This window comes from Cynocephalus volans, chromosome 10 (genome assembly GCF_027409185.1).
Source record: "Cynocephalus volans isolate mCynVol1 chromosome 10, mCynVol1.pri, whole genome shotgun sequence".
Taxonomy (NCBI): domain Eukaryota; kingdom Metazoa; phylum Chordata; class Mammalia; order Dermoptera; family Cynocephalidae; genus Cynocephalus; species Cynocephalus volans.
Window position 1 is genome coordinate 43,165,010 of NC_084469.1, and position 25,502 is coordinate 43,190,511.

The following is a 25,502-nucleotide window of genomic DNA, read 5'->3' on the forward strand; positions in this document are numbered from 1 at the left end:
TTTAATTTATGTATTTAGACCACTGACATTTAAAGTGATTACTGATATAGTTGGATTTGTCACTTTTTTTGTTACTGTTTTGTGTTTCTTTCCCTTGTTCACTGTTTCTTTTTTTGTCTTTCACACTTTTTCTGCCTTTAGTAGTTTGAATTGAGCATTTTATATGATTCCATTTTCTGTTTTTTCTTAGCATATCAATTATACTTCTTTGTTTACCTTTTTTAGTGGTTGCTCTAGAGTTTGCAATTTACATTTACAATGAATCCAAGTCCACTTTCTAATAACACTATACCACTTCACAGGTAGGACAAGTACATTAGTCCCCCTTATCTGTACTTTCACTTTCCAATTTCGGTTGCCCACAATACAGTACAAGATACTTTGAGAGACAAAGACAGAGAGACAGTGAAAGAGCACACATTCGCATAACTTTTATTACAGAATATTGTTATAATTGTTCTATTATTCGTTATTGCTGTTAATCTCTTACTGTGCCTAATTTATAAATAAAACTTTATCATAGATATGTATCTGTAAGAAAAAGTATATATAGGGTTTGGTCTATCCCCAGTTTCAGGCATCCACTGGGGGTGTGTGTGTCTTGGAATGCATTTCCTGCAGACAGGGGCACTACTGTATCTTATAATGACAGAATAGTCCTGATTCCCCCTCCCATCCCTTGTATCATTACTGTCATTCATTTCACTTATATAAAAGCATACATTATCCCCTTACTGGCCAGCTGCCAAAAAAAAAAAGCATACATTAAGATGTGTGTATATATATATATAGGGGTGTGTGTGTATGTATATGTGTTCGGTCAGTCCTCTGTATCTGTGGGTTCCTCATCTGTGGATTTGACAAACCATGGATCAAAAATATTTCAGAAAAAAAAAAAAACCTTCATATGTACTAAACACATTCACACTTTTTTCTTGTCGTTATTCCCTTAATGATACAGTATAACAATTATTTACATAGCATTTGCATTGTATTAGGTATCATAAGTAAACTAGAGATGATTTAAAGTATATGGGAGGATGTGCGTAGATTATATGCAAATACTACACCATTTTATATCAGCGACTCAAGCATTCACAGATTTTGGTATCCACAGGTGGTCCTGGAACTAATCCCCGACGGATACCAAGGGATGACTGCATATACATATGCATACATAATCAAGACATTACTGTTATTGTGAACAAACTTTTATCTGTTAGATCAATTAAGAATGAGAAAAATAAAAGTTTTTCTTTTACCTTTACTTATTCATTTTCCAATGCTCTTCCTTTCTTTATGTGGATCAGGGTTTCTGACCTATATCATTTTCATTCTCTCTGAAAAACTCAACATTACTTGCAAGGTGGGTCTACTGGTAAGAAATTCCCTCAATTTTTTTTTTTTTTTTGTCTGAAAATCTTTATTTTTCCCTCATTTTTGAAGGATAATTTTGCAGGGGACAGAATTCTAAGTTGGTGGGTTTTTTCTCTCAACACTTTAAATATTTTACTCCATTCTCTTCTTGCTTGCATCGTTACTGAGAAGTCACATATAATTTTTATCTTTATTCCTCTATAGATAAGCTGCTTTTCCCCCTCTGGCTTCTTTTTCCTTTATCTTTGATTTTTCTGAAGTTTCTAAAGATTTTTTTCTTTATCTTTGATTTTTCTGAAGTTTGAATATGATATGCCTATGTGTAATTTTTTTGTTTGTTTTTGGCATTTACCCTATGCTATGCTTTGAATGTTTTTGTCCCTTCCAAAATTTATGTTGAAATGTTATCCCCAATGCAACAGTATTAACAGGTGTAGCCTTTAGGAGGAGATTTAGGAGGGGAAGAGGTGGAGCCCTCATGAATGAGATTAGGCATCTTTATAAAAAAGATTGATAGAGCATATTAGTCCATTTCTGTTGCTTATAACAAAATACTTGGAACTGGGTGATTTATAAAGGAAACAAAATTTATTGCTTACAGTTTCTGAGTCCAATGTCCAGGAAACACATCTAGTGAGAGCCTTGCTGGTGGCAACAGTGATGGCAGAGTATCACATTATGAAAATGGTGGAGCAGAGAGAAACTAAGCTCTTCATTCACTCTCCTTTTAAAGCCCTCCAAACCATGCTCCTGACCACCATTATTTATCCATTCACTATGGCATGGTCCCACAGTCTAATCACCTCTTCAAGGCCCCACCTTTCAATTACCATAATAGCACTTCCCACCCTCAACAGTTGCAGAAAGAATCAAGTTTTTGGGGGGTTTTTTTTGGGGGGGGGACATTCAACCCAATGCACAGAGGGAGTTTGCCCCTTTTTTCGCCCCTTCTATCCCTTCTGCCATCTGAGGATACCTAGATGGTATCATTTATACCCACTAAACTTGTTATCACCTTGATGTTGGACTTCCCAGCCTCCAGAACTATAAGAAATAAATTTCTCTTCTTTATGAATTACCCAATGTAAGGAATTTTGGTATAGCACCACAAAGGGACTAAGACATGCTGCTTGGTGTTCTCTGGGCTTCCTAAATCTGTGGTTTCATGTCTGAGATTAATTTGGGGAAATTTTTCTATCATTATTGCTTCAAACATTGCTTCTGTTCATTTATCTCTTTCTTCTACTTCTGGTATTCCCATTATGGATATGTTACACCTTTTCTCACAGTTCTTGGGTATTCTATTCTGCTTTTGTTTTTGTTTTCAGCCCTTTTTCTCTTTGCTTTTCAGTTGTGGAAGTTTCTATTGTCATATCCTCAAGCTCAGAGATTCTTTCTTCAGCCATGTCCCGTCTACTAATGAGCCCATTAGAGTCATTCTTAATATCTGTTACAGTGTTTTAGATCTCTAACATTTCTTTTTAATTCTTTCTTAGATTTTCCCTCTCTCTGCTTACATTACCTATCTGTTCTTTCATGTTGTCTACTTTTTCCATTAAAGCCTTTGGCATATTAATCATAGTTTAAAAAATTTTCTCGTCTGATAATCCAATGTTCCTGCCATATCTGACTCTGGTTCTAATGCTTCTTCAGTCTCTTCAAGCTGGGTCTTGTCTTTTCAGTATGCCTTGTAATTTTTTGTCAAAAGGTAGACATGATGCACTGAAAAAAAGGAACTGTGGTAAGCAGGTCTTTAGTAATACCGTGGTAAAGTGTATGTACATACACTTTTTTGGGGGGGGTGGCGGGCGAGGGGGAGTGTTCTATAGTCCTATGATTAGTTCTCAATTTTTTAGTTAGCCTGTGGGCTATGAACTTCACTGGTGCTTCTCAATTTTCTACTCTTAGGTGGGGAGGGATGGCTAGAGGGGGATGGAGTTGGGTACTGTGCTTTCCCCACATGGAAGGCTAAAGTGAGCTGGAGTTGGGTATTACCTTTCCCCAAGGTAGATTAGGCTCTAGTAAGATATTTCTCCTGAGCACAGGTCTTTGTTAAAAGAGCAGCTCTGGCACAGTTCAAAATGGTGACTTTTCCCCTCTCCTTGCTGGAAGCACATCGGGATTTTCTCCAATGTTCACCGTGAGGAGCTGGTAAAACTGTTCGAGGTAAAACTCACAAAAGCATGCCCCTCACCTCCTAGAACTGGGTCCCACTGAAGTTTTTAATTTTCAGACTTGTCCCTACTAACTCTCCAGCAATTTGTCAATTACAGTTCAGGTTTTCCTACCACAGCACTGGCTCCCATAGAGGTTTCTGCTCCAGTAAGTGTGATTCTGTGTATCTACCTGTCTGTCTCTCCTTATGGGGTGCACCAGTTTGCCACATGATTTCACATCTCTGATGGATCTAAGAAGAGTTATTGATTTTTCAGTTTGTTCAGTGTTTTACTTGTTAGGATAAAATGGCAACTTCTAAGTTCCTCACATGCTGAACTAGAAACTGGAAGTCCTGCCACACTAATCTTCATGATAAGAAGTTAGTCATTAATCACATAACCATTGTTCCCTTGTATATGAGGAGTAATTTTTTTCTTATTGCTTTCAAGTTTTTGTCTTTGGCTTTCAACAGTTTGACTATGATATATCTAGGTACGCGTCTCTTTGTGTTTATCCTACTTTGGGTTCACTGAGTTTCTTGGAAATGTATGGTAATGTTTGTGGTAGCATGAATAATACCCTCAAAGATGTTCACATCCTAACCACTGGAACCTATGTTACCCCACTTATATGGTAAAAGAGATTTTGCAGGGTGATTAAATTAAGAAGTGAGATGGGGAGATTATCCTGCATTTTCTGGGTGGGCCCAATGTGATCACAAATGTTTCCAGAAGAGGGAGGTAGGAAGGTGGAGTCAGAGAGTGTGATTCATTATCACACACTTCTCTTTAATCCTTTCAATGAACTTTCAGTTAGTTCTTTGAACATATTTATAATAGCCATTCTGAAGTCTTTGTAAGTCCAACATCTGGGCCCACAGCTTCTACTGACTCTATTTCCCCTGTTTGAGTCACACTTTCCTGTTTCTTTACATGTCTTATAATTTTTTGTTGAAAACTGGACAACTCCAGATTTTAATTCTCTCCCCTGAAGACTGGTATAGTTGCTGGGGTTTTTTTTACTTTTTTAGTGACTTGCCTGTACTAAACTTTGTCTCACCTGCAGTGTGTGGTCACTGATGTCTCTTCTCGGTTCTTTTTTTTTTTTCCCCCATTTTTATTTTTATCCTTGGATTCCTACTAGGGATAGCCTCCATATCTGCATGGTTTAGTGGTCAACCAACTATTGGTCAGAGTTTGTGCTCAAACATCTCAAACAAGTATAGCTCTCACTCTTTGCGGATGGATGTGTGTGTGTAATGGAAAACATATTCAAAGTTCAGACAAGTTTCAAGTCCTCCTTGCCTTACTTTCCATCAGGCCCTCTCACATCTCCTCTGCATGTGCACAGTATCCTTGTCAGTCAGGGATCTGTAGATAGCTTAAACCCTCCTTGGTCTCCTCTGCTCATGCATATTATTTTCCAGTCCTCCAGGATGTTTAGTTTATCAAGTCTGTCTATGGCTGTCTCACAGGATTTCCCTGTCAAATTTCTGGCTAGTCCACTGGTTCATTCCTTGGCCAACCAGGGCCACAACATCAGACTAGCAGAGCCTCTGGCCTTCCCCAGTGACTTAGTGCCAGGATCGCTACCCTTATTGAGAAAGCTGTTGGACATGGCTTTGTTTTGTTTGGGGGTTTTGTCTAATTTGTTTCAAATGGAGTTAGCCTCCTCTAACAGTGAGACTGCTAGTCTTCATGTCCTGCCCCGCCTTAGGTGAACTTCTGCATTGACTGATAGGAGCAGCCCCAGGCAAGAACACCACAGACTCCTACTGTTCTTACCCAACGTACAATGGTTTTTCATGAATAAATATTTCTTGACTTGTTGTATGCCTTTGGTCAATTTCCAGGCTCCTGAGATGGTTAGTTTTGACAATTTTTTCCAGTTTTATAGTTAGTTTTTGAGGAGATTTGCCAATCTCCTCACTCTGCCATACCAGAAGTCTTGCTCCCTGTCCCAAGGACTTTATAATTTTTTCTACTGCTAGAAATGAAACACCACTGACAATGGACACAAAAATGTAATCACATAGAAATTATGTCTCTCAAATAATCCTGTCTGAATGTCTTCCTCACCCAACAGTTCACATCAATTAGGAACTTTTAAGAAGAGATGCCTTTTAGGAAGTTATCTGTACTAAGTTAAATAAAAAATGTTGGCGGGAAAAGGAATATCCTTAATTTCAAGTTTACGAGAAAAAAAAAAGATACTAGATCATTGCAAAACTTTCTTCTTCTTACAAGAATTCACATTTCCTCACTTTATCCAGTCCCCTTGGCCTGGTGTCAGTAGCTATAGTTATCCAACCACATCTTCCTTCTGACTCAATAAGGGATCAAATTTTGTTTTTCCTAGTGTTTTTTCCACTAAATAATTTATCTTTAAATTTAAGTCTGTCTTACTTTTTGCCTAAAATGACTGCTTGCCATTTTTCTGTTAAAATATAAATAAATTAGAGGTGTGAATGATAATTTCAAATGTTATTGATATAACAAACTGTCTTTGGAACTGGGCAGACCTTGGTTCAAATACCAACAATCAGACTAATTGGGTAAGTGCCTTTGAACAAATTAGTTAATGTTTTAGCTACTTTCCTCATCTGCAAAATATGTTTAATGCCTGCCTTTCAAGATTGCAGGAAGGATTAAATGAGTAGACACGTGTTAAGAGGCCTTTTATATGGCCTACATAAATGATAGTGATTATCACCATAATTGCTGGATTATCCATGTAGAGTGGTGGAAGGTAATATGAGAAAGGGTGAAGAAAAGGAACAAAGAAAACTGATAAATTTATCTTCCTCCCTGTGCCCAGCACTAATGAGTAACCAAATTAACTATTTTAAATTTCCTAATCTCTCCTTATCCACCAGTGGACAATGAAGTGACCTCCTCTTTTTTATTCCTCTTTTCATTAATTGAAATACTTCTACACAGTACAATATTCTACCACATGCAACATGCAAAGAAGTGTAAAAGTTTCCTGTAAAGCTACATTTTAATTTTTTGTAACTAATTTTTTGGAGAGTTACTGTCTGAGAAACATTGCATTAAGTACCATAATTTGAAATTTTATATATTAAACTTTTAAAAAATCCGTTAGAGTGGTGGGGTTCTTCACCTTTTCTTAGTATAGATTCCTTTGAAAATCTGATTATTGCTATGTCTCTGCTAAAATGCAAGTACATACAAAATTGTGGAAATGATTTCAGGAGATCCACAACCTCTCTGAAGCCCATCTGTACACCCTAAGTTAAAATACCTATCTTTGCTGGAAAATCCTTCTTCAATACAAATATTCACCATTTAAACCTGGGTGAAGTAGTTGACCAGGATTTTCATAAATCTAGATTCTTTAAACTAATGCAGTCCAGCATTACAAATGAAATGCAAATCACTATAGTTCCTGAATGACAGAGCAAGTGATTTGGAGTCAAAATGTTGCCACTGTTTACTTCCTCTGTTGTCAATGGAACTTGTCCAATATGGCCCAGTTTCCTTATTCTATCCACATATCAAGACAGCTATGAGACAAGAGATAAAGAGGAAACAGTTCTACATACACTATAAAGTTGTTAAATGATGGATGGGCTCCTGGAATTTATCCCACAGCAGTTAGAAGCATCCTCTACTTCATGTGAGTATGTCTACTACATGTGAGTGTTTCTCAACCAGAAAGTATGAAATTAGATCAAGAGAAATCTCAGTATTTTCTGGTGTCTCCTGCCAGAGCTCCTAGAACACTCCATTGCACTTGATCTGTCCACACGTGGTCTCTATCTGGTGGCCTAAGAAAAGCCGCTTGATTCATTTCTATGTTATCTGTGCCTGGCACAAGATGGATGCTGAATAAATGTTGACTAGATGATGAACAAATGAAAAGCATATGTGAAAGAAGCAAACCAAACACCTTTTATGCCTTAGACTCCCTCTCTACACTCCTATCTTCTGGTTTTCAGCAACTGGATTTTAGGACCCCAACTGCTATCCCAAAGAGTCAGCAGCCTGTAAGAACTATAACTGTTTTGTGTAAACCACTGGGTTGAGCCCTCAGGAGATGCACACACAGGTATATATGAGAACCACTATTGGACTGTCATAATTTGGAAATCTCTGAGTTAAGATGAGAGAAAAAAGCTCACTCTCTGTAAAGACCTGGCAATTGATAAGAAAAGAGGGACTGTGCTCCTTTCAGATACTTTTTATATATTACAAAATACTGTAAGGTCTAATGTCACAATCCTTCACTCCTTTGAAAATGTGGTAGAAAGTACTATATATGCCAACTCCCTAAACCAGAAGTACATTTTTATTTCTAATATAATTAATCTTTTGCCTATTCTGTGGCTGTTTCTAATATACATGACAAGTTTAATTGTGTGAAATAATAATATTACACAGATGTCCAAATCATACTAAAAAGAAGTAATTTTTCACCTGTTACCATATATGGCTATTTTGGAAAGAAAAATATTAATAACAATTACTAACGTTGTTTAGTATTTGCAAAGTGCCAGACACTGGGCTACAGACTTCACACCCACAATCTCATTTCACCCTCACAGCAATCCTATGAAGCAGGGATGATAGTTACTTCCATTTGCTAAACAACAAAAGTACTTGAAGTCACACATGGCAGAACATCTAAACCCAGGTATTCAGACTCTAAAGCCCACATTCTTAACTTTTAAGTGTATCAAGTAGGAGGTCACATAAAAAAAAATAATAATAATCCTTTAGTAGGAGCCTTAAACAGAAACAATTCTAATACTGTCTAAGGCACAAACAGATCCCTACACTCAGTTCCAAACACCCAAACAGGACGCAAAGGCTTCTACGCAATAACTGAATATGAAAAAGCTAGTTGCTTAATAGGAACTCAGTACAATTTCCTTGATTCAGTTTAGCTAATATTTTAAGCCAATCTGGATTATAATACCATACTCACAGAGAATTTTAAAACAACAATGGTTTCCTAATATAGTACCCAATTTAAGGACTGTAACTTACTGCTCACATAAACCCGGAAAAATTTGTATCTCCCTTCAACACTTAGTGTTCCTAATCCAAACACAACCTTACTTAATAAAATAGGAGCTAAGCATAGTAAGCAAGCTTAAACTACTGGTAAGCAATGTTCAATCAATTCAGCTGCCATCAGCAGACTTTTCCCTCCACTAAGCAGTTTAGTGGCCAAGTCTCAGGTTACGGTGAACTTTAGAAGATGGGAGTGAGAACTCAGGTAAAATCCAAAGGAATTAATTGTATTTCCTATCTTGGTAGGTGGCAAGAAAGTTCCAAGCTGAATTTACATACCATTCAATCTCAGTTTTCATCCACATTTTCATGGCCTTCCAGAATAGACTGAGAGTTCATTTCTGCATTACAATGATAACATTACCTACCAAAGAAAGTTCTCATATACGCATAACTGGGTGGGAGTGAGAAATGACATTATCGTCATTAATGATATTATTGACAAGACATGCCCTGGGAGAGTTAACTACCAGGAACCAGAATTTTCCTTGGAAACCAGCAGGATCTTAAGTAAAACTACTGGTAACCTCTCTCCTTAAAAAACAATGTAAAAGAAATTATGGGCAAGATTTGACCACTTGAGAGCACCCCACCCACAAACCACTACATGGAACTTACTTAAAAACCATCTCTAGAATAATCCCCGTTCCATCCAACATTTTGGACATTGCTCCAGTCCAACATTTTACTGCGCTGAAAGTGTAACTATATTTTAAAAAATAAATTTTCCCTGTTGCCAAAAGGGAAAAAGATCTTTTCGCTCCTTCCTTTTTCTTACAGCATTTCTTTGAAAAACCTAGTATATGTAAATTCCTCTGTTTCTTTGACATGTATGTAAATCTTTTTAAAGGCTAAACTAGCTAACCAGCATCAAAATCCAGGACTGTTTTTCTGAAGGGCCTGGAGCCCCCAACTTTAAATGTAAACATTAAGGAAAATAGCGCCACATTTCCCAGTCATCATGGAAGTTTAGCCTAGGTGCCTTGACTATCTGCTTATCATAGAGATACAAGATGTTTTATTTTTCCTTCAGATAAAGGCAATTAAGTACCACAGATGGCCACCCCAATTACCAGGTGAATTTTGGATGAACTATGAAACAATGTATATTAAATGGTGCTGTCAAGTCTTCTTACAAGGGATAAATTACCTTTAATCTTGAGACTAGGTAGGTAAGGGGTTGCACGTGCTCAGCTTCTGACAAACAGTGGGAATTTCTTTTCTGTCTTGTAATCACATTAGCAGATTACCTGTGATGCTTCCCATCCTGGCTTAATGCTCATTCAATAATATAACCATTCTCTTTCTTTCCCCCATTTGTGAAGAGCACTTTCTAGGTTGGTAGATTTTATTTTTAACTTCTGCCCAACATGAATATATAGAACATTCTACACCCTGTCCTGGGCCACCTCACTGCTGTCTTCCCCACCTTGATGGTTCCCTCACTATAGGAAAAATATTTCTCCCTGACAAGAGCTTTTTAGACTCAGACGCACAAGCCAGTAAAGAATTAGCCCAGACACTCTTTCCCTTCTCACCCCAATGCCAACCTATCACAAAGCCCTGCTGATCCTACCTCCTAAACAGCCCTCATATCCATCAACTTCTGTCTCCACTGAAGAGCCACAGTGATCTTTCATAAACATAGATCTGATGGTGCTACTCCACTGACTGAAACTCTTCAATGGCTTCCCACCATTTTAGGATGAGCTCCGAATCCTTGGCATGGCCTATGAGGCTTACATGGTCTGACCCCTGCCTACCTCTACAACCTCATCCCCAACGCTCTTCTGCCTCCAGCCCCAATTGGAAACTTAAGCTCTGTGAGGACAGAGGCCATCCCTACTTGCTCACCATTGTATCCCTAACACATGCTAAATAAATATATATTGAAGGATAATGTTGATAAAACAACTATAGCATCTTTTGTGGAAAACAAATAAAACATTAACTTACGCAAGGTGGAAGGAAAGGGAGTATGTCTTATGTTTGTATCCTACATGGCTAACAGAGCTTGGACCAAGAGAGGCTGAAAAATGTTTGTTAAATCAATTTGCTAACCAGAGACAGTCATGATGAAATACAATATTGGCACTCTGTGTCCATTCAGCTTTTTATTGCACATTACCAAATGCCAATTAAATCTCACACTTAGGTATTTATCCCTCTTCTTATCCCTAGGCCCCTTCTGTGGGCAACCAGAGATTTAAACATACTTAAAGATAGGAAGCTTGGTTCTAAGACAGAGCTGGAAAATAGGTATGGCTTGTGGAGTTGACTCTATGTTCTGAGAAGCCAAATAAACCAAGACAGGGCAGCAATACTGCTCTCAGGATAAGATCCCTACCTACATTTTACATCTGACCTTACAACATTCTCTACCCTTTGGCCACCATAAGTCTTTCATTAACTACAAGATACAAGCTCTTCCCAGCCTCAAGGTTTCTTTCACAAATGCTCTTCCCTCACCCGGGTAGCTTTATGCCCAATTTACCTCTGACTTAGTCTTGAAGTCTCAGCTAAATATCATTTTCTCAGAAAAGTCTTCCCTGCCTCTCCCCATTACTCCCTCTTCCTGCCAGGCCCCATTACCTATTCTCATAGTATCCCCTACTGTCCTCCATAGCATGTATTACAGCCATAATTAATATTTAGTTTTAATTATCTATTTACTGTCTATCTCCCTAGCTAGATTTATAAGCAACTTCTGTTTTGTTCATCATTATACCCCCAACACCGAGCATATTGCTGATACACAGTAAGTATTCAATAAATATCTGTTAAATGAAGGAATAAATGAAATACATAGATAAGCACCAGATTTTCAGTAACATGGAATGGCTCTGCCTTTATTAGCTCCATGCCTTTGGATAAATTTCTTACCATCTCAGACCTACTCTTCCTCTATAAATGAAGATAACAGTTCCTACTTTACAAGGTTATTGTAGGATTGAATGATCCAGTAAAGTGCTTAGCACGGTGCCTAGCACATAGCAAATACTCAATAAATATTAACTACTATTACTATTATTACGGAATGAAGAAAAGGAGGCTTGTAAATGGTAGGGAAGGCACATTCCATGCCATTGACTAGGGCACAAACATAGCTCCCTTTATGCAAACACAATGTTGCAAATCTGAATAAAACAATAACTAGCACCACTTTAGACAAGACCAAGTACAAAATGGCACCACCCACCTCCTCCCCTCCCCCCTTCCCTTTACGAGAAGCCTCCTGACTTAAACAGAAACCCCTTTTGCTTCTGCAAGGATGCAGTTCTCCATCCCGATCCACATTAGCATAATGACCCTCCTTGATGGTATCAGCCAGCCCTTGGCGCACTATATAAGCTCTACCAACCCCACACCTGGTGCTGTCCACCATTTTCAGGGCAGCCCTGGGCCCTGTGCCACTCTGAGCACAGCCCAGCAGATTTCTTTCTTTAATAAAGCTTGAACGGTACCTGGCACCTCGGCTCACTTTCTTTCATCATGGTGCCGAAACCCAGGAAGCGTTTTGGCCGACGTCATGGACAATCCCCTCTCTCTGGGGGTGACTGGCCCTCGGCCACCCTTCCCAGACCTGCTGGAACCGGGTACACTTGGGACTCTCTACTTTTGCCGTTTCAGACCAATGCATCCAACACTGGCCTCAATTCTAGGTGAGTCAGTGGTTCTGTCCTGCCTACTTCTATGGTTCCCCTGACTACTCTCTCTATGACTCAGGTCTCTACGAAAACCCAGGTGCCTGACCGGGGGAACCCTTCTCGTGCCCCCCAGCTATTGAAGGATGCTTCATTAGCTGGTCAGTGGTATTTTTTTCTCTTGAAAAGAAGGTGGGCAACAGAGAGGACGCTCTTTATTGGCATGCTTCTTCTACCAGGACTGAGTGCCCTTTCTCACCCTCAAAATGTGATTGTCACAATCTAAACCTCCACGCTCTACAGCCTTGTGCCGTCTCCTGGCCAGTTTCTTGGCCTCTAGGGAGACATTGAACCTAAACATCCTGTTTTCTGCTGTACTCCATGCTCTACATCTCTGGGCTGTCTCCTGGCCAATTTCTCGGCGTCCAGGGAGACATTAAAACTCAAACGCCTCGTTACAATGGATCCCAGTGGCCACAAGATGGCACTCGATTTGGATACTCACTGAAATGGCAAAAGCTGTACAGGCCTTTTCCTATCTCTGAACATGTTCTTCTCTCTGTCACAACTGTCCTATCTCTCAAATTCTCCTAGCTCATGCTCAACCTCTCCTTCAGACTCAGATCAATCTTCTGATCCATCAGCCCTCCACATTTCTCTCTCTTCCCCACACGTGGCCTCCAGACACTCGTCCTCAGCCCAACTCCTCCCCTTTTCCCCCTTTGTCAGGTAACAACTCCACCTCAGGTCCGACTTTTTGTAACCCTTCTGTGAAGTGGCTGGGATGGAATGAATTGTCTGAGTCCATGTACAGGGAGCAGGTCTGGATGGCGGCTCAGGTACATGCTCAAAATAATAGGCGGCCTGTGGGAGCCATTGCTGTTCTTTGCACAGACCCAAACTGGAACTACCAGGCTGGCCAAGGGGATCAGGATCTCCAGGATAATATGATCACACACCTACTTCACGACCTTCAAAAGGCTACTCACAAGTCAGTCAATTATGACAAGCTTAGAGAGATCACGCAGAGATCCACTGAAAATCCCAGCGAGTTCCTAACCTGCCTCTCTGAGGCTTTACATGAATACACATGTACAGATCCAAACTCCCCTGCAGGCATGGCCCTCTTACACTCTCATTTCATTACCCAATCAGTCCCTGATACTCAAAAAAACTATAAAAGAGATCAGGCCAAATACCAGCTCCTGGCTAATGCCATCCAAGGCTCACATACTCCAAAGCTGGCTGCTTCTAGGGGTAAGTCACCCGAGAACTGCTTCAAATGCAGTCAACCAGGCCCCTCGGCACAGGCCTGTCATAACCCGTCCTACTGCAAATGGCCAGGTCACCGGAGGATTGACTGTGCCACTCGCCAGAGAGGGAGTGGGCCAGTCGCCAACCTATATCCTTCGGCTTCATGGCCATCCCTACTGGGGCTTCTTGGCTTTGCCCAGGAGGAGGACTGATGATGCCCAGGGCCTGCGGCCCCCACGGAGATCACCACGAGTGAACCCAGGGTAACTCACGTAGTAGCAGGTAAGCTGATCTCTTTTGTCATTGATACAGGGGCCATTTACTCTACCCTTCCTGAATATGCAGGACAAACAACCCCATCCTCTATCACAATAGCAGGGGTCATGGGATCAGAATACCACCCACGGATCACTCAACCACTTTCCTGCACCCTACATCACACCCAATTCACACACAAATTCTTAATAATGCCTCTATGCCCAGCCCCCTTACTGGGATGGGACATTCTTTTCAAATTCAAAGCTACTCTTGCCCTAAACACTTTAACTCCAGCTACAATACTCCTGTTACAGGCCACACCCAGACCTGGCCCCTGAGGCTTCCACCTTCCCCTCCTCTTGGACAAGGTCAATCCCTAGTATAGGATGCTTCTTCTCCCTCCATTGCTACACACCATTCCCCTGTCCTTGTAAAGTTGCAGAACCCCTCTTTGTTCCCTAATGTCCCACAGTACCCCATGACTAACAAACACCTAATAGGCTTAAAACCCATAACAGAAAAACTCCTTTTTTCTCATCTCTCACGGCCTACCGACTCGCCTTTTAATACACCCACCCTTCCAGTTATAAAGCCTGATGGCTCATACCACTTAGTACAGGACTAATCCTACATGTACTGTTCCCAACAACTTACTTGGACAGTACTACCTTAGGGGTTTGGGGATAGCCCCCACTTTTCCAGCCAGGCCTTAGCTCAAGACTTATCTGAACTTCCCTCAACCTCTAGCACTTTAATACAATATGTGGATGACCTCCTCCTTTGTAGACCCTCCTATGAGGATTCACAGGCCCACACTGTTGCTCTCCTTAATTTCCTGGCCTCCAGGGGATGTCGAATGTCCCCAACAAGGCCCAAATTTCTTCCCCTTCAGTTCAAGAGTCTAATTGCTGAACTCCCTACTCCTACCACAAAGGGTGACATCCTTTCTTTATTGGTGCTTGCAGGGTATCTGCACCTACGGATTCCTAACTTTGGCGTGCTAGCAAAGCCACTTTACAGGGCAGCCAGAGGGGATCCTGACATTCCTTTAGATCCCACAAAGCCCATTCGTTCTCCCTTCCAGTGATTAAAAGCCGCTCTCCTCACAGCCGCAGCTCTATCTCTCCCAAACCTATCTCACCCTTTTATCCTACATGTCACCAAAACCCAAGGACTGGCAGTCAGGGTTTTGGGACAAAAGGCAGGAGATATTTTCTCTGCGGTTACATATCTCTCTAAATAACTAGATACCACATCTCAAGAATGGGCCTTTGTTTATAGGCCTTGGCAGCGGCCACCCTTTTAGCATAAGAAAGCTCTAAACCAACTTTTAAACAACAGTCAAGACCCTCTCAGCCATAAGGCCAAGTCAATTCTCTCCCTTTCCCACCTACAATTCATTCACCTTACTGTCACTGAAAACTCCCAGTTCTCCTTTAAACCTTGCCCTCCCTTAAAATCCAGCCACTCTCATCCCAAAACACGACCCTTAAAACGTAACTGCATGGAGGATTTAGACCTCTTTCTCAATGCTTTTCCACACATCTCCCCAAATCCCATTACACAGTTCATAGATGGGAGCACCACCTCCAGCCCACGCCCCAGGTGGGTTATGCTGTAATAAATCTAACACAAGCTACTGAGGCTACACAACTCCCAAAGGAGGTTGGGGTTATACACTGCAGAGGACGCCAAACCTCCAATGACCCCACAGCCCAGGGAAACAAACTGGCGGATCTAACCGCAAAACAGGCTGCTCAGTCACCAGGCCCCCACTCTTCCTCTCCTGCTCAGGTCCTTCTCGTGGCCCCTATGCCCTTATCCCAATACATACTCCAAGAAATACAACACCTCCAACAGTTGGGGGAACAGAGAAAGGACAATTGTTATATTCTCTCCAGTTGCTATGTCCTCCCTACTACACAAGCTGAGCAAATCCTTTTAGATTTCCATAATTCAGTTCATATAAGCTATGAACTCCTACTATGCCTTCTTCAGCCCTTATATTACTCTCCCCACAAAAGGACACGCTATCTTCTAACCTTAATAGATAGCTTTTCAGGTTGGTTTGAGGCTTTTTCCTGAACTTCTGAGGATGCTACAGCAGTAACACATGCTCCCACCTCAGAAATCATCCCTCGTTTTGGCCTCCCCACCAGTCACTCACTTGCCTATGGGCTGCCCCCCACAAGCCCATAGGCCTCAGCTCCCTCAAACTTATGTACGGTAGGCCCTTCATTCTCACACCTCTCCCTTCCAGCTCATTACCTTTAGAGCAGTATCTCCCTACTCTTTCACTCATTCGGGATCTTCTTAGGGAAAAGGCCAACCTTCTATTACCTCATCCCTTCCCCACCACCCTCTCAGACTTTAAACTGAGCCTGGGACAGCAAGTGTATATTAAAACCCGAATCCCAAAGCCCCTCTCACATGCTAGGAAGGGCCTTATACAGTACTTCTTGTCACCCCCATGGCAGTAAAGGTACTAGGAAAGGCCCCTTGGTCTCACTTAATCCTTGGTAAAACTAGCACCTGAGACTTTACCCAAAGAATCTGTTAACACCAAGCCAGAGGGTCCCTCTATTCAACCCCCAACCCAACATCTCCTCATGCTTCATCCATTTTAGGACCCTCAAAACTAAAAACCTCCAGGACCTTCACTCTTCCCCCAATCCTAGAAGGATGATCTTTCCCCCGGCGATTATCCTCTCACCCTTGCAGGCCCACTCCACATCCTTCACACAAAAGCTACTATTATACTGTCTGTTCTAGTACTTGCTGAAGGATTGGCAGCAGCACCCCCCCCCCCCAAGAGTGTAACATTACGGGAAGATTTCTCCTGCACTCCTTTACCTCTTATCAGTAGGATGCTTCTTAGCAATGTCATCGTGACAATGTCCCCTTTAAATTCTTTTGGCTACCTAACCCTTTGCATCCTTCCCGTGTTTTCCCTCCTATCTCAATGCTCCCCCTTACCTGGATCATGGAGGTTCCAGATCCCCAGGGACAATGCAGTCCTCAGTGAATCAGACTGGTCCCCAAGCAACTCATTTGTCTCCCACTTCGCAAGAAACTTTTTGTGGCCACCCCCCTCCCTGTCAATGCACCCACAATGTTTCTACAAACGTCTCTTCACTTTCCTCTAATCTCGCCTCAGTGGGGACTGTCAGCATTATGTGGGGCCTGCCCACACTCTGCCTCACTAACACCAAACGCTACCACTCACTTACCCCCTCCTCCTCCATGCCCTAAAACCAGAATATATTTCCTTTGTAAAACTACGTCATCCCTTTGCCTTCTTCCGCTAATGCGACTTCTTGCATATTCATTTGGCTTGTCCCTGACATTACCATCCAGACAGACGGAGAGATGGAGCCAAGACTGGGACTAACTTCGGCCCCCCCTCTCAGGAAGTGCCCTCGCTCCTGTGGGGCACTGATTGTACCCTTTTAATTGGGGCAGGGATCCTTCTTGCAACTGGAACTGGCATAGCAGGCCCTGCTACTGCCTCTCAATTCTATCAAAAACTCTCAGAAGAACTAAGCATAGATAGTGTCCCCTTCGTCCAGTGACAGGTCACCTCACTTGCAACAGTCACTTTACAGAACCGTTGGACCCTTTACTTCCTTACAGCCACACCTGCCTCTTCTTGGGGGAGGAATGCTGTTATTACATAAATGAGCCTGGGGTGATCCAAAACAACTTAAACCATTTCACTAAACCCTTGGATACCCTGGCTTATGCCCCTACTAAGACCCCTAATTGTGTGTGCCTCATACTACTTTTTGGCCCTTGTCTGTTTTGGTGTTTCTCTAATTTCTTGCAGGAACATATGCAGGCTTTCACCAACCAAACGGTTGCCGAATTGTCCCTGCAAGGAGGACATCAGCTCCTCAGAATCAGTGACCCTTCCCCAGAGGAATACAGCCTCCCCACATGAAACCAATACCCTGCCACCTAAATCTTTTATTTTTTCCATATCTTTGTCCATCTCCAGCAGGAAATAGCTTTAGAAGAATGAGACCTCCACTCTTTTCCCTATACTTAAAAGGCAGGAATAATAGATCTGCAACATAACCAGTGCCACTTTAGACAAGACCAAGTACAAAATGGCACCACCCACCTCCTCCCCTCCCCCCTTCCCTTTACGAGAAGCCTCCTGACTTAAACAGAAACTCCTTTTGCTTCCACAAGGATGCAGTTCTCGACCCGATCCACATTAGCATAATGATCCTCCTTGATGGTATGAGCCAGCCCTTGGCGTACTATATAAGCTCTACCACCCCCACATCTGATGCTGTCCACCATTTGCAGGGCAGTCCTGGGCCCTGTGCCATTCTGAGCATAGCCCAGCAGATTTCTTTCTTTAGTAAAGCTTGAACAGTACCCGGCATCTTGGCTCACTTTCTTTCATAAGTATACTACAGGAATGTATTATCTAAAAGAACCCTGAAACAGATCTGTTTATAAAGCCAAGATCTTTCTGAATATAAAGTGATCATATACTCATTTATCTGGCTTCACACTTTTGTGTACAGTGTCAGGTTCTTTCAAAGCAGAGTGCACCAGGAATCCATTACTTCAAGCAGCAGGGTCCCACACCTGGGCTTTAAAACCTACAGGACCTCAGTCTAGTTGTGTTACCCTTGGTCCAGGATAGTCAGATAAAGCAACAGGTTTTGGCCTTTATTACAACTGCCCTTCTCTTCCTGCAGGAATCTCCATGCCTCAATGAGAAAATGCCCCTTCATTCTGGTGTTCTTCAGCATCCCAGAGTCACCACTCCCAACCCACTTCCTAGTGTATTCTCCATTCCCCATTACAAACCTTTTAACTTTGTTTTGGTCCTCGATTAGATTTTCCCACTTTGCACACATCTTTTAATCTCTCTGTGCCTCAATTTCTTCATCTGTAAAAATGAAAATAAAACAGTACTTCCCTCTTGAACAAATGACACAGTATATGCCACAAATTAGCATGTGGTAACTAGTATTTTATTGTTTCCACCATATCCCTAATCAATCTACAACCCAGAGAAAAATTGGAACAAAGGTCCTTTCCAATGATATAAATGGTTTTTTCAGAGTCTGTGTTTTCTACAATAAAAGAAACCTCCACCTACCGCATTAGACAATGTACTGGAATAAAATGTATGATCCCAAGGAAGCTCCAAATGTTGCAATGGAAAAAAAGAAATTAATTCAGCAGAACACCATTTATGTATATTCATTTTTATAATGTTTTCCTTTAAAGCAAGCACTAATAAGAGTACATAACTTTCTTCTGTTAATCTGGAAGCTTCACAAGACTGCTTTTGGGGTTAGCAGAATGCCATCCCAGGGAATCTCAGCAGAAAGGACAGCTGTCAGTTTTACTGGTCACACCTGACCAAGGCCCAGTTATGACTCTTCCTTCCATCTTCACTCACTTCCATCATAAGCCTCAGGAGAAATAAAACGCATCATTATCTTAGGAAAAGTTGCACGAGGGAGAGGGAGACCCTCAATATGTTGATTATGTTATGGCAAGGTTCCAGATTATCTTCTAAATATAATTTATTTAACAAAGACCCACTCAAAGGCTACCTTTTGTACTCAGATGAACATAGGTCTTGTAGAAAGGCCTAGGTCTAAAAGCCTGCCTCCCACTTACTTATTGTAGGTAGTCTTAGCTTCCATACTTCTGAAAACATATGTGGATACCACCCACTTTACTCTGTTGCAGTGAGGAGGAAGAAAGATATCTAAAACAGCCATTCTGGGGCCGAGCCCGTGGCGCACTCGGGAGAGTGCGGCGCTGGGAGCGCAGCGACGCTCCCGCCGCGGGTTCGGATCCTATATAGGAATGGCCGGTGCACTCACTGGCTGAGTGCCGGTCACAAAAAAGACAAAAAAATATAAATAAATAAATAAATAAATAAAACAGCCATTCTGGTGGGTGCTCAAAAGTCAGTTCCCCTCCCTGCTCTTCTGAAAAATTAGTTCTTTTTTGCCAATTCTAACTCTTAGTATCAAGCTAAAGATCTCTTTTTCCGTCTGCCACTTCTCTGGAAACTGACTTACTCTTTTTTTCTCCCCCATACAGTTTGGAAGACATGAAAATCACTTCCTGGCAATTCCACTAAGAGACAAGTTGTATGCTCACTAAACATATGTGTATGTATATACTTCTCGACTCTCAAATCACTATACTAAAGGTTTAGGGACTGAAAAGAGAATTATACAGGTACCCTGTGTTGAATACCTTCTATGTGCCAGACACTAGCTGACTTCACACAGTAACCTTATGAGTGGGCTCATTATTCCCAAAGTTACAGCTGAAAAAACAGACGCTTAGTTAACACATGTGCCCAAAGTCACACAGCCGAGAAAGAGCCATTCTCGTGGATGAGCAAGAGTCAGCACCCTGCCCTGACTGCTGAAACACTGGATCTCCTGTGCTAGTTCTAACTCGTCACCAGGCTCGCCACCGGCCTCCGGGGCTCCAGCCCCTAGTCACGCCATCTGCACAAGCTTCGGGGCCTCCCCGGAGGTCCGTGCAGAACTGGGGAGTAAAGAGCCGCCAGCAAGGAGCACCACGGGCGCGGCGGCCTTTCCCACACGGCGCCCTCGCCGAGCGGTGGGCGGGCTCAGCGCATCGTAACACACACTTGCAGCCACTGAAACCCAGACTCCGAGACCTCAGCGACTGCGAGGTCTCACTCATAAGACAACGAGAACGCGCCAGGGCCAGGACTCGAGTCTCGGTGCCTGGGCAGACTTCCTTCAGTTAAGCGAGCGGGAATCCGGAAGCCGCCCGGGGATTCGGCGCGTCCCCTCAGAGCCTGCGGCCTTCGTTCCCCCGACCCGAGCCCAGGATTCGCCTCAGCTGAAGCCTGGACCCGGTCCCCCTCACCCTTAGAGGTTCCTTCCTCCCCAGCCCCTACCTGGTTGCTGGAAAGACCATGGTCAATCAGCTCCATCCTTCCGCCTCGGAAGTGACGTGTCCAGCCCGCACGGCTCCGGCCACGCCCAGCGTTTAGGCTGCGCATGCGCGTCGGGCCTGCGACCCTGAAGGCGTAGGTCCGACCATCGGTCCTCCTGCATAGGTACTTTCCGTTCGTCTTCCGCAGGGAAATTGGAGAGGTCGTGGTTTCGGTTCCGAGCACTTTCAGGGGAGAGCAAAGTTGGAGAATTTACGCTACAGTTATCAAGATTATTACTAAGTAACGGGGAACAGTGGGATATGCGCACAAAGACAAAAATCATGAAAAAGAAGAAAGGCCACAAAGAGACCCACAGGTGTATAGCCACATTTTTTCCCCACTGTAATATAATGAAAAAGATTCTCTTCAGTAATAGACCTAGGACAATTGAATGTCGATTGAGGGACAATGAACCTTGACTGCTGCCTCATGCAAAAATGTACCAGCCCTAAAGGAAAAGGCTGATACATTGGGCGTTGTTAAATTTAAAATAGCTGAAGACACAATTAAGACAATGAAAAGGCAAGTAATAAAGCAGAGAAGATACTTGTAATACATATATCTGAAAATGACTTTTATTCAGGGTATATAATTATAGCAAATAAATTTTTTAAAACACCTGAAGTGATAGAAGAGGAAGTGTGTAAAGAGGCAATAGAGAAATGAGAGGAATTCTCGTAGTTCAAAATTCAAAAGACGCTAAAAGTATGTAAATTGAAAAAATTTCCCTCCCTATTTCCCGGAGACCAGGTTTCGTCTCCCCCTAGGTAACAATGCTATTAGCTATGTATGTCCTTCCAGCACTTTCTTATTCGTAATTGAGCAATTATGTATATATTCAACACCCCCCACACCCATTACACAAACAGCATACTGTAACACTGCTCTGTTTTTTGCTTTTATTCACTTTGGTCAATTAATGTATCATGGAAATCTTACAGGTATCCACAAAACCTGAAAACACAGGGGAAATTTTATTTTTAACTAAATGTTAGCTACATTTTCAAATAATATGTTTAGTATGTTTTCCTTTGACATATTTACAGGAGTTTATATACCCTCCTGGCACCTCACCATGGTTCTGAAAACTCTAGACTCCTGCTTGCCATTTCCCAAAGTTTCAATATCCCAGTAATAAACCCAGTATGATCTTGACTCCTTACTGCAAGACTGAGCCAGTTTCCAGGGTTAATTTCACAGGCCTATTATTCTCTTGCCCAATCCACCATTCAGTCCTGCTTGGAGTTTATTCTAGAAGCAAGACAGTAGATCCCAACGTTTTTGTAGCCAATTTTAATTGGATCTGTCAAATGCAAGTGTAAAAACTCTAACTTCCCAGCAGGATAGTATATAAATAAATCCCCACTGGTTAGCACAATATCACAGCCTTCTATGAAACAGGACAGGGGACTTCCATTTCCACAAAGATGGAATAGACACACTTTTCCCTGTTCCTCTCACTAAGTACAACTAAAACCTTGGACATTATACATAAAACAAGCATAAGAAGACTGAAAGGTGGACAGCATGCAGACCAGCCAGGGACCTCAGGATCCCAGGAACAATATGGTCTTTGTTGCCTCATATGTGTACTGGAGGAACAGACAACCTGCAAATACCAGCAGACACAGAACAAGCCCCAAGAAAAGCCTGTCTCTCTAGCCAAAGGACTAGGAAAGGGGCAGCCTAGGAAGACAGAAAACTTTTAAACAATAATGGCTCCACTTTAGACAAAACCATAGAAAAAAACTTCAGCCCTTCCCTTAAGCCTGCTTAGTGGAAAGCCTAGACTGCGTCTGGTGTAAAGAGGCACCACCACCCACTTCTCCCTTCTGCTGGTATGATATGAGAGAAGGCCAATTGGAGAATGGGAACTTTTATTCCCGCTGGGCAGTAAGGAGACTCTTACCTAACATAGTGTTAGTGGAAACTGCATGAGGAACCTGGACTTCCACCTCCACTTGATTGTAAGGAGTCACCCTTCCCCTCCTCTCTGGGGCAGTGTCAGAGGGAACCATGTGGAGAGTCAGGACTTTCACTATCACTCAGCAGCAACAATGCCACCTCCCACCCCACACTCAATGGAAGCCATATAGGAAACAGTAACTAGGTACCCCTTCCCCTCCCAGCTGTGATGACATCAGTGGTAGCCTGCTAGGGAGCCTAAACTCCCCACTTGTGCCAGAGTCCCTCCAGGTGTCAACAAAGGCCAACTGGAGAGCCTGGACTTCCACTTCCACCCGGCAATAATGAAGGGGCTTCCCTTTTCCCCACCAAAGTGATGTCAAGGAAACCTACTAAAACACAAGATTTAAGTAATGTCCAGTGTCTTATAATACCCAAAAGTCCAAGTTTCTATCAAAAAGCATTCATTATACCAAGAAACAGGAAGATCTAAACTTGAATGGAAAAACATGATCAACAGATGCCAACACAAATGACACAGATGGTAGAATTAATTGACAAGGATTTTAAAGTGGCCATCATAAAAATTTTTCAATGAAAAATTACAAACATACTTGAAACAAATGAAAAAAAATAGAAATTCTCAGCAAAGAAATAGAATATATAAGAAAGAAACAAATGGAAATTTTAGAACTATAATACAATAGCTGTAATTAAAAACTTAATGTATGGCTCCACAGCAGAATGAGGAGTACGGAGGAAAGAATCAGCGAGGCTAGAACAATAGAGATGACCCAGTCTGAACAACAGAGGTAAAATACATTGAATAACATGAGCACACCCTCAGGGACATGTGGGACTATAGCAAAAGATCTAACACATATATCATCAGAGTCAGAAAAGGAGAAGAGAAAGAGGATGGGGATAAAAAAGTATTGGAAGAAATAATGGCTGAAATTCCCTAAATTTCTCAATAGACATAATCCTACACATTCAATAAACTGAGGGCTGGCTGGTTAGCTCAGTTGGTTAGACTGTGACATTGATAACACCATGGTGAAGATTCAATCTCTGTACTGGCCACCTGCAAAAAAAAAAAAGAAGAAGAAGAAGAAGAAGCTGAGCAAACCCCAAGCACATAAACCCAAAGAAATTTATGCCAAGACACTTCATAGTAATACTTACAAAAACTAAAGACAAAAATCTTGAAAGCAACTGGAGAGAAAATGTGTATTACTTCTAGGATAAAAACAATTCTCAGGACTGCATATTTCTTATCAGAAACCATAGAGTCCAGTAGGAAGTGACACAAATTTTTTTAAGTGCTGAAAGAAAAGAACCATCAACCCAGAACTCTACATGCAGCAAAAAATATCCTTTGGAAATGAAAGGGAAATAAAGACATTCTCACATGAAGGAAAACTAAAAGAATCAGTCACCAGTAGACCTAACCCACAAGAATGGCTCAAGAAAGTGCTCTAAACAGAAATCAAATTTTATCAAAATGATAAAAGAAGGGATCTTAGAACATCAGGAAAGAAAAAAATGATTAGAGTAAAAATATGGGTAAATAAAATAGACTTTTCTTCTCCTCTTGAGTTTTCTAAATTATGTTGAATGAATAAAGCAAAAATTATAACACTGTCTGATATGGTTCTCAGTGTATATATGGGAAATATTTAAGACAACTATAAATAGGGAGGGAGGTAAGGATTCTATACTTCATTCAACCTGGTAAAATGTGGACACCAGGGCCGGCCCGTGGCTCACTCGGGAGAGTGCGGTGCTGATAACACCAAGGCCCCGGGTTCGGATCCCATATAGGGATGGCCGGTTCGCTCACTGGCTGAGCGTGGTGCTGACAACACCAAGTCAAGGGTTAAGATCCCCTTACTGGTCATCTTTAAAAAAAAAAAAAATGTGGACACCAGTAGACTGTGATAAGTTAGGTATACATAACGTAATCCCTAGATCAACCACTAAAAAGCTATACAAAGAGATACATTCAGAAATATTACAGATAAAATGGAATTCAAAAAAATGTTCAAATAACCCACAGGAAGAGAGGAATAAGAAAACAGAGATAAGAAAAATAGAGAAAACAAGCAGAAAATAAAAAATAAAATAACCAACTTAAACTTTAATAAGTCAATAATTACATTCAATGGAAGAGGTTTAAATTCAAAAATTAAAAGACAGGAATTGGCAGCACAGAAAAAAATAACATAATTCAACTATATGCTACCTACAGGAAACTCCCTTGTTAGGTAGGTTGAAAGTAAAACGATGGAAAAAGATAAACCGTGCAAACATCAATCAAAAGAAAGCAGGAGTGTCTATGTTAATATCAGATAAAATGGACTTCAGAGCAAAGAAAATTGCTACAGGCCAAGAGGTACATTAAATCATTAGAAGAGTCCACCAAGAAGACATAGAAATCCTAAATCTGCATGCACCAAACAACAGAAAAGCAAAATATGCAAAGCAAAAACTGATAAAACTGTAGTTGGAGACTTCACAGTCTTCTCTTAATTCTCTCTACAACAAATAAAAAGTCAGCAAAGATATGGAAGGACTCAACAATACCATCAACCAACAGAGTCTAATGAACATTTGTAGAACACTCACCCCAATGACAACAGAAAACACATTCTTTTTAAGTGCCCACAGAACATATATCCAGATAGACTGTATCCTGGCAATAAAACAAACCTCAAAAAATTCAGAATAATTGAAATCATACAGAGTGTGTACGAACTGCAATGAAATCAAACCAGATATCAGTAAGAGAATAACAGGAAAATCTCCAGATACTTAGAAAGTAAATAACCAACTCCTGAATAATCCATGGGTCAAAAAGGAAGTCTCAAGAGAAAATTGTAAAAATACATTGAACTGAATGAA

The 25,502-nt window shown here is 41.5% G+C and overlaps 1 protein-coding gene across 3 annotated transcripts in view; it reads right to left on the reverse strand.

Annotated features, from left to right (window-relative positions):
• Positions 1-20,715, reverse strand: part of DHRS7B (dehydrogenase/reductase 7B) — a 66,130-nt gene extending 45,415 nt beyond the window's left edge. For 2 of the 3 annotated variants that reach the window (XM_063111010.1, XM_063111006.1), the window contains exons 1-2: positions 20,655-20,715; positions 18,557-18,638 (exon numbers count right to left, since the gene is read on the reverse strand). In XM_063111010.1, coding sequence (XP_062967080.1) covers positions 18,557-18,606 — 50 coding nt within the window. In that variant the 5' untranslated portion in view covers positions 18,607-18,638; positions 20,655-20,715. The remainder of the gene's footprint in view (positions 1-18,556; positions 18,639-20,654) is intronic. The other variant, XM_063111011.1, reaches the window with a different exon arrangement.
• Between the last annotated feature and the right edge of the window lie 4,787 nt (positions 20,716-25,502).